The 9,277-nt window shown below is 33.2% G+C and overlaps 1 protein-coding gene across 1 annotated transcript; it reads right to left on the bottom strand.

Annotated features, from left to right (window-relative positions):
- Positions 1–1,639: 1,639 nt before the first annotated feature.
- On the bottom strand, positions 1,640–2,195 carry LOC108093208 (thyrostimulin alpha-2 subunit). The gene is made up of 2 exons (XM_017193174.2): positions 1,893–2,195; positions 1,640–1,835 (listed from the first exon to the last, which is right to left on the bottom strand). Exons 1-2 carry the CDS (start codon positions 2,193–2,195, stop codon positions 1,743–1,745), a joined length of 396 nt encoding a protein of 131 aa, XP_017048663.2. The 3' UTR covers positions 1,640–1,742.
- Positions 2,196–9,277: the final 7,082 nt, after the last annotated feature.

Genomic DNA, 9,277 nt, shown 5'->3' with positions numbered 1-9,277 from the left:
TAAAAATTGTCCTTAACCGAAAAAATGAAATTTTTGCAAAAGCATTTCTAAGATTTGGAAAATATGAGAATATTATAATACCCTTTGCTCTGCAAGGGTATTGTCGGGTCATCCAGCCGCAGCAGATATTTAGGTTTTATTAATGCTAGCTCTTAGCTTATCTGCATGATTACCATCTCTCTCTCTCTCTCTTTTTATCTTTCTATTCGCTCTCTCTCGTTGCTTGTTGGCTTCTACTTTGGGTCAGGAATTGGCTGATCCGCGTCTCAATTTAATTGTAATACTTCTTTTCGATCCCGCGGACCATTGTAACTTTTTTCGTCAAAAATAAAATCGCTGCCCTCGCAGAAATCAAAATCAAAATTTTCTTTGTACATAGTTAATTTCAACAGCTAAAAAAATATTAGCTCAACAGGTATAAAAATTGTCTTTAACCGAAAAAATTAAATTTTTGCACAAGCATTTCTAAGATTTGGAGAAGGTGTTTTTCCAATTGTCTAGGGAAAAATTTGAAACCCTACAAATTATAGAACGGTTATAACTTTCGTCGAGGAGCTCACATTAAAAATATTTCTTGAAATTCTTAAAATCTCAAAAAACAGAGCTGTGTCAATAAAAATCATTTTGACTCTGAAGTTGGAGATGAAGTCCACCAGGTGGTTCTACCTTTATGGTGGTATATATTTAAGTTAAAAACTTTGCCCTTTTTATACCCTTGCAGAGCAAAGGGTATTATAATTTCAGTCAGAAGTTTGCAACGCAGTGAAGGAGACACCTCAGACCCTATAAAGTATATATATTCTTGATCAGCATCACGATCTGAATCGAAATCCGTGTGTACGTCTGTCCGTCTGTCTGTTTCTATGTAAACTAGTCTCTCAGTTTTGAAGCTATCGCGCTGAAACTTTCCGGAAAGTTGTGTAGTTATTGCACGCAGTATATAAGTCGGAACGAGCCGGATCGGCCGACTATATCGGATAGCTCCCATACGAGAGAATGAAAATTAAAATTCTCACTCCGTTGTTTTTGATCAGATCGACTTTATTTCTTCCAGATGGCGTTTTCTAACTACTATTGAATTTCGGTTTAAATTTTATCAAAATCGGATAACTCTATCATATAGCTGTCATAGTAGAGATCAAAAAATATATATAGAATTAATGAAAATTAATTGATAACGTCATTGTTTTTCATCACATGACTATGATTTTTTAAGTATCAAGTTTTTTAACTAGCCTTGATTTATAAAAAAATTTTTATAAAAATCGGACAACTATATCATATAGCTGCCATAGGAAGGATCGAAAAATCTATATATAATTAACGGAAATAAAATGATAACATCGTTATTTCTCTTCAGAAAATCATGATTTTTGGAATATATAGTTTCGACTAACGACTTGAATAACAAATTAAATTTTATCAAAATCAGACGACTATATCATATAGCTGCCGAAGCTAGCTTCCTTTCTTGTTTTTTATTAATCTTGACACTCCTTCAGTATGGTGATGAATGGGTCTGTCCAGGAAATTTCAAATAGTCCCAATGCTACTTTAATTCCAAACTGCAAGGATCGAAAATTTAAAATTTTCGGTGTTCCCGTTTGCATACTAAGGCAAATCATTAAAACAAAACTTGTACGAGTATATGTGCTTTTTTTTTTTGGTTATCTTTATTAAAATAAGATAAAAATTTTTGCAGCAAGCGTATCGTCAACTGTTATTAGTTTATATTGCTCGCTTTAATCTTTTTTGCAGTGATAACAGCTGCATGACACAGCACTTTTAAAAGTAAGGTTCCGAATACCTTCAATACATAAGACGCGACGTTGTATCTGTAACCGTTGAAACAAATTTAGACATAAGCAAAATATACATAGAGCCTAACCCACCTCCTCTGATTTCATCATGTTGCAGCACTGGCCAACACTAATCACTGGCTTTGGTGGCTTGAACAAAACAGGCAACGAGGCACCCGTCCAGGGGACTGACGGCACCGAGTAAGACTCGCAGAATCCGCGACACGCATTGGTCGTCAAGGTAAATTCCACACAATCAGGAATGGAAATCTTTCGAGGATTTCCGACTTTGTGGCAGCCTGGACGCAGCCAGCTGTCTTTACTTATGGAGGTACTTTCGCCGAGTTGAAAACAGGTGTAAAAGAAGAGAAGCATAAAAAACTGGACCAGCGTCATCTTGACAATTGTTATATTTTTCAAAGTAGGCTGTTTGGCTTTTATACTCGCGCAATATACTGACGCCTGCGCATTTTTGGGAAAGATTCAAAGCACAGTTTTTTTCCATTAATTGAATGATGAAATATTCATAAGCGATGAAAAACAATAAATTAAGTTAGCTTCGGCGAGTCGAAATTTAAATATACTTCTCAGGGTAAATTCGATTCTTGCAACTTATCCTTTAGTACTTCTCAAGTTTTCTTTATATTTTTTTTATTTTAACAAATTGCTAAATGGCAAGTAAGAATATGCGAATGCTTAACAACTTCAAAGTTAAGGCAACTTTTCTATAACTTTTCTCTAATTTTTCCGATTCTTTCTATAACAGACAGAAGGCCTTTGAATTTAATAAACTTAAAATTATTATTATTATTATTATAAACTTAAAATTATAATTATAAAATTATGAAAAATTATGCTTGTAAAAAACAACGATGTTATAGTTTTCCTTTAGATGAATTATATATGTTATAGTCGTCTTATCCGGGCAGTTTTGACTTATTTGATACCTGCAAAAACTACACAACTTTTGGAAATGTTTCGGCAAGAAAGCTTGAAAACTGAGAAACTAGTTTCCGTAGATTTCTTTATCAACTTATATGTAAGTGGATGCTGATCAATAGTATATGTACTTTGTAAGATCTGAGGGTTCACCTTTATTGCGTTGCATACTTTTGACTAAAATTATTATACCCTTATTTTACGGGCTGTAGCGTAAAGTAGTAGAATAGACTTGTGATTTGTATACGTATACTCGTATTCAGTGGCGTATCTAGGGTTACTGGCGCCCGGGGCAAAGTGGAAAATTTGCGCCCCCTACCCCTCTGCCTTATGAACGTGACAGACTATTGTTTTTCAAATTAATAACATTTAAAATATTTTGAGTATTTGAAGGTTTATTAAGGGTAAAGTTTTAAAATTTAAAAAAAAAAATTTTTTAAGTTTTATTTTCTAAAAACCAATATGTTGAGAATATTGTGTAAAAATTTTTAGTCAGAGTCAAACTAACGGAGTTACAGCGTTTTAAACGACCGAATTTGGACGTATTTTAACGTATAAAAATACTTTGAATCGATTTTCCCGAAAACGTTATTTTGAAAGTCGGTGAACATCAGAACTCAAAATCTACCGAACCAATCCTTTTCAAATTTTTAACACAAAGGCTCCACATAAATATACAGGTAATCAGGAAGAGTTTTTTTTTTTTTTTTTTACTATTTTTAAAAAATAAATTAACTGCGATTTTTTGAGCTAAAATCTCACTTTTCACTTCCAAGTGCTATAATCATATAGATAGATCAAAAAAATATATATAATAATGGAAAAAAAAAATTATAACGTCGTTGTTTTTAATCCCACGAGCAAAATATGGATTTTTTAATGACCCTTGAATTGAGTAAAAAATTTCATTAAAATCTGACAACGTAGTTATATAGCTGCCATAGGAAAGATCGAAAAATCTATAAAGAAATTATGGAAACTAAATTATGACATCGTCGTTTTTCATCAGAATGGTTTTGGAATATAGAGTTTTCTATAAACTTTGGAAATACGAATTAAACAATAGTCGAAAATTTGGAAAATTTATAGAAAAATCGTCATAGCTTCGATGATGTTTAGCCTTTATGCATTTTTATCGACATATTTGATGACTGGGCATATAAGCTTCGGCTTGCCGAAGCTAGCTTCCTTCTTGTTATAATTATTTTGTTAGATGAACATGATTTTTCGAAACATACAGTGTAATTCAAATACGATTTTGCGCCCCTTAGATTTGGCGCCCGGGGCACTTGCCCGTTTCGCCCCCCCCTAGATCCACCACTGCTCGTATTCTTGATCAGAATTCGTGTCCGTCTGTCTGTTTCTGTGTAAACTATTCTTTCAGTTTTAAACCTATCCGATGTAGCGTACAAATGCTTTAATAGTCTCTTTATTAATTAGTTTAATTTCTTATTACACTCCAATTTGTTTTCACAGTTCATTTTCTCGTCTGCACTCTTCGCTTGCTTGACCGGAATTAATCCTACCGCATTATCACTCTCGGCTCTCACACTTTCAAAGTTTCATTTCTAACCGTTAGAGTATACACACAAAATAGTATAAGACTTTACATACTTGTGATATTATAAAGTCATACAACATTTGGCTTATATATTATATATATACATACATAAATACTCTGCCGCTCAACTGAATAGGTTCAAAATCTCAGAGGTAGTAATTTGTCTATAATTCCTAAACCAGTGTACCGATTTCCATATTTTTTTTTCTTTAATTCTTGAATCATACTATAATAAAATGCTGAAGAAGGTTTTTCAAAAACATATTATTTATTCCTTATTTATTTTTTTCTTCTGAGAGGTTAACAAAATTCATCAGGATTGGCCGACTATGTCAAATAGCTCCCATACGAGAGAATGAAATAAAAAATTCTCACGCCATTGTTTTTGATCAGGTCGACTTGATTTCTTCCAGATGGCGATTCTAATTACTTTTGAATTTCGGATTAAATTTGATCAAAATCGGATAACCCTTGAATCGAAAAAAAAAATCATTAAAATCCTACAACGTTATCATATAGCTGCCATAAGAGTTGTTAGAAAACTCTATATTCCAAAAATCATACTTGTCTGATGAAAAACAAAGATGTTATAATTTTATTTCCGTTATTTCTATATAGATATTTCGATCTTTCATATTTTATTATAATACCCTTTGCTCTGCAAGGGTATAAAAATTGTCCTTAACCGAAAAAATGAAATTTTTGCACAAGCATGGGTGTATGTGGCCGTTGCCCTAGGCCGACCATCCAACGAGGCAAAGTATGTTGAAAGAGAGACGCTGATATTTAGCTTGTCACTGCTTATAGCGGTCCAGCGACGTGACGTATATATGTACGGGTATGTGGCCGTTGCACTCGGCCGATCATACAGCGAAGCACAAAGTATAAAAGGAGACCGGTAACTTAAGAACGGCGTCTATGTACCACTTAGGTTTGGTATATGACTGACTCTTTTTGGGTGCGTGCTGGCACTGAACTTTTACATTTTTATGAACACACAAAGAACCACTTTTTGCCAATTTATGGGCAGATAACTGTTGAAAGTTAATTTCAAATGTAATCACGAAGTTATGATCAAATGGTTCCCCTCATGGGGGTTGAGGGTCTCCCGCTCTGGGGACTTTCATTCGACAAGAAAAAATAGATGCAACCGAAGTAATTTCAAGATTAATTTTATTTAACAAATTTCACTAGATATCAAAACAAACTAATTTAATTCCGAAGGTTAAGTTATATCAAAATTTTAAGGTTCTTCAAGGTATAAAAATCAAAGAGACACAGGCCGACCAGCACCGAACACCGCTTGCCCAAGAGTGGCTTGTCGCATTTTGGCATTCGTCTTTTGTGCTGCTGGGACGTATCGAGAGCGTATAAAACTGCGTTAGGCACACTCTTTGTCTCCTACGATCCAACCTTTAGACGTAAATTATGCGGGGGTAAGCCAGGCACGTCCAAAGAGTTTAAAAATTCAATTGGATAGTTGGTGGCTTCATCTTCATTTGTGACGCAGTCAATAGATTTGAATGAATGCATTGTTCCAATGATCTTATTTTGAATTATGTAGTTCAGGTCGTCAACATCTTTATTCTTAGCCGCTAAAATTGCTCTCTCACTCAACCATTCCTTATTTTTGTAGTTAGAAATAATGTTTGGAAATACATTGTTGATAAGTTCCTCTTTTGATGAGACAAAATTACAAAAATTATTTGGAAATGATATTAATCCGCTCGATTCATCGACAGGTACTTGACCATTGCCGATAGTCAGCAATTGCTTCGAGAAATCTTCAGCAGATGTATCATTAAGAAATGAAACATGGAAGAAAAACTTGATCGACGCCTATTATGTACCAAAATACAGAAACAAAAATTAATTATTAATGTAGGTTTTTGATTATTTTTGTAATTTTTTCCAAAAAGGCAGAACAAAGATCGCCGGGTTTGCTAGTTTAAAATATAGCTATTGGGGGGTCGTGAGACAACGTTCTCGGGGGGTTATGAGACATTCTATTACCGCGTCATCTAGGAACATAAATTGTATTTTATAGCCTCATATAGTGTTTTTGTACAAAACCAAAACGTTTAATGATAATTTTGATATTTTTGATGGATTCAGTGTTTTTGATGATCGTTTTTTCATCATCATGGTGCGTCATAAGTATAGTCAGACTGCCAAATCTGCGATTGATGTCAATGAGCAGCACCATTTTGACTTCAGAAGTTGATGTAGCCAATTTAGGCCGAAAATCTGACGAAAAGAAAGCAAAAGATTTACAAAATAAAGAGAACAAGAAAGACAAGGCAGCAAAAGCATTACCATCGAAGCGCGGACGCCCTAAAAAATCTTCGGCATTAATGGCGATTGAAAATATGTCCGACTCTGAAGATGAACGTGACTTTTGCATCATTTGCAAAGCTCTTATGCCTAAAAAATTGAACCGGAACAACTCGATTTACTGCAATAGTTGCGACAGACCTGTTCACTTGAAATGTGCCAATATGACAGCCGGATACTACACCTGCATTCATTGTGAATCGGATTGATCGAATATTTGACTTTTTGAATTAATCTGATTTTTATTTGCCTTTCTATTATCTCCTCGAAATCTTTTCAATTTGAATAAATTGTAGACCACAAAATATGCCTTATTAAAGATTAAAATAAACAATTTTGATAAAATTAAGCCATTTTCATTCTTATACATTTGTGTCTCACAACCCCCGAACATTGCGAAAATCCATAAAAAACAACTTTTGAGCAGGCAGGCAAAACATGAAGGTCGAACTAAAATTTCAACTAATAATACTCTTGTCTGAGTGAAATTACACTGAATCATGATTAAAAAATTTGTACGGGCAAAAAAATGGCTTTTCTATTATATTTTTTGTCAAAAAACAAAACCCGTCTCACAACCCCCCGGTCTCCCCTAGCATTGAGGTCGATGCCGAAGAGGAAGCTGACGATGATGGGCAGCAGGAATTATTAAAAGGATATGCTAAAATTGATAGTTACAGCCCGAAGTCCATCAGCCAAGGCGATGATATAATGCAGTACTGGAGTGAGAAGCAATTTCAGTACCGGAATTTATATCAGCTTGCTAAGGTGGTGTTGCGGTTCCAGCTACCCAAGTTAGCGTAGAGCGTGCCTTTTCTGCGCTTAAAATAATGCTAACCGACCAAAGGTGCAACTTTTCGAGCGAGTCGCTGTCAAAATTGTTATTTCTAAAATTAAATAAAAATTATAAAAAGAGGTACATAAATGCATAATAAATTGAAAATGAATGTACCTAATTGTTCTACTGGTTGATCATTATGATGATTATCATTATCATTATCCTTATTATCATTGTTTTGGTAATTGTGTATATTTGCTGCTGCTGCTCTGTATGTAACAGTTGACCTTATATTAAATAATTGCAACAAACACAGGTAAAATACATTTTGTTGTTGTTGTTGTTGTCCATTGTTGCTCTAGGGTACCTTTATAAGGACATAGGACAATATTGGCAATATCCTTAAAGGATCAAATGTTGTTGCTTGGTGAGTTTTATTTTGAGCGAAAAAAAAAATCACGAATAATCATTATTTTTAAGTTTTATTTTTTTTGCTCAAGCTTAATGATTACACTGGACAACACAAGTCTTGTTTCCTTTATTTTTTTATCTGTTATTGGGCATTTCTATGGCCCTGAGTATAAAAAAATACTGGAAGATTGCTAACAGCTTCAGTGATTTCTTGTGATTTCTGGAAGGCCCGCCCCACGACTAATCAATAGTAATGGAGGGTAGTTAGCTGTAACTCAAAAACAAAAGCTGTGACAGAAAAATTGTTACCATATTTAAAAAATACACGTTAATTTGATATAGAAACACAAAAAAATTAAAGGAAACAAACGATTTTATTTTTTTTTGTTGAACAGTGTTATTTGTGATTTTTATTTTTTCTGCTCAAAAATAATTATTAGTCTTGATTTAAAAAATTAAAAATCGATAAGTAATCATTGCAAAGTAATTTTTAAAATATTACTTATAATGATTACGGTCTGTTTTATAGACAATTACTACCTCTGAGATCATGAACCTATTCACTTGAGCGGCAGTGTATACCTAAACATACATTCCTGCTATACCGGTAAAAGTTGGGTAGTTATTGGACTCACAATATATTAGTAGGAACGGGTCGGATCGAACGAATATATCGAAAAGCTAGCATAGGAGAGATTCAAAAAATTACGTGAAATGCCGTTTTTTAACTAGAATTGAATTTTGAACTAAATTTTGTTAAAATCGGAATACTATATTATATGGCTGCCATAGGAAAGATATAAAAATATTTAAAAAAATGGAAAAGAAGTGATAACGTGGTTGTTTATTATAACATGAGCATGATTTTCAGAATATCGAATTATTTTAACTACCATTGAACTAAGAAAAATATCTTATCATATAGCTGACATAGAAAAGTTCGAAAAATCTATAGAGAACTATTTGACATCATAGTTTCTTAATATACTTGTATGTTTTTTGGAATATAAAGCTTTTTAACGACCCCTGAAATTCGGATTTCATAAAAATTGGCAACTGTATCATATAGATGACATTTGAACAATCGTCGAAAATATAAAAATTAATAGAAAAGTCATCATAGCTTTGATGTTTGTAAGCCTCCTGTCTGTTGCTATGTTAAATAGTGTCTCATTTTTAAAACAATTTGCTAAAACTTTACCAAAAGTTGTGTAGTCATTTCTCGAATCGACTATATCGGATAGCTCCCAGAGGAAAGAATTAAAAAATTTTCGCACCGTTGTTTTTTATCATATCATATTACTTGATTTCTTTAAGATACTATTTTCTAACTAATTCTGAATTTCGAAATAAATTGTATCAAAATCAAATAATTATATCATATAGCTGCCATATGAAAGATCGAAAAATATATATCTAAAACAATGTTCGAATTAAATTTCATTAAAATCGAAT

Source organism: Drosophila ficusphila, unplaced genomic scaffold (assembly GCF_018152265.1).
Source record: "Drosophila ficusphila isolate 14025-0441.05 unplaced genomic scaffold, ASM1815226v1 contig_256, whole genome shotgun sequence".
Lineage (NCBI taxonomy): Eukaryota > Metazoa > Arthropoda > Insecta > Diptera > Drosophilidae > Drosophila > Drosophila ficusphila.
This window is presented reverse-complemented; position numbering and strand designations above follow the sequence as displayed.

Bases quoted from the DNA above. Each gene is read 5' to 3' on its own strand.
- LOC108093208 (XM_017193174.2), bottom strand. From the start codon at position 2,195: ATGACGCTGGTCCAGTTTTTTATGCTTCTCTTCTTTTACACCTGTTTT. The intron at 1,836-1,892 runs GTGGGTTAGGCT...CAACGGTTACAG, and splicing joins ACATGATGAAATCAGAGGAG to ATACAACGTCGCGTCTTATG.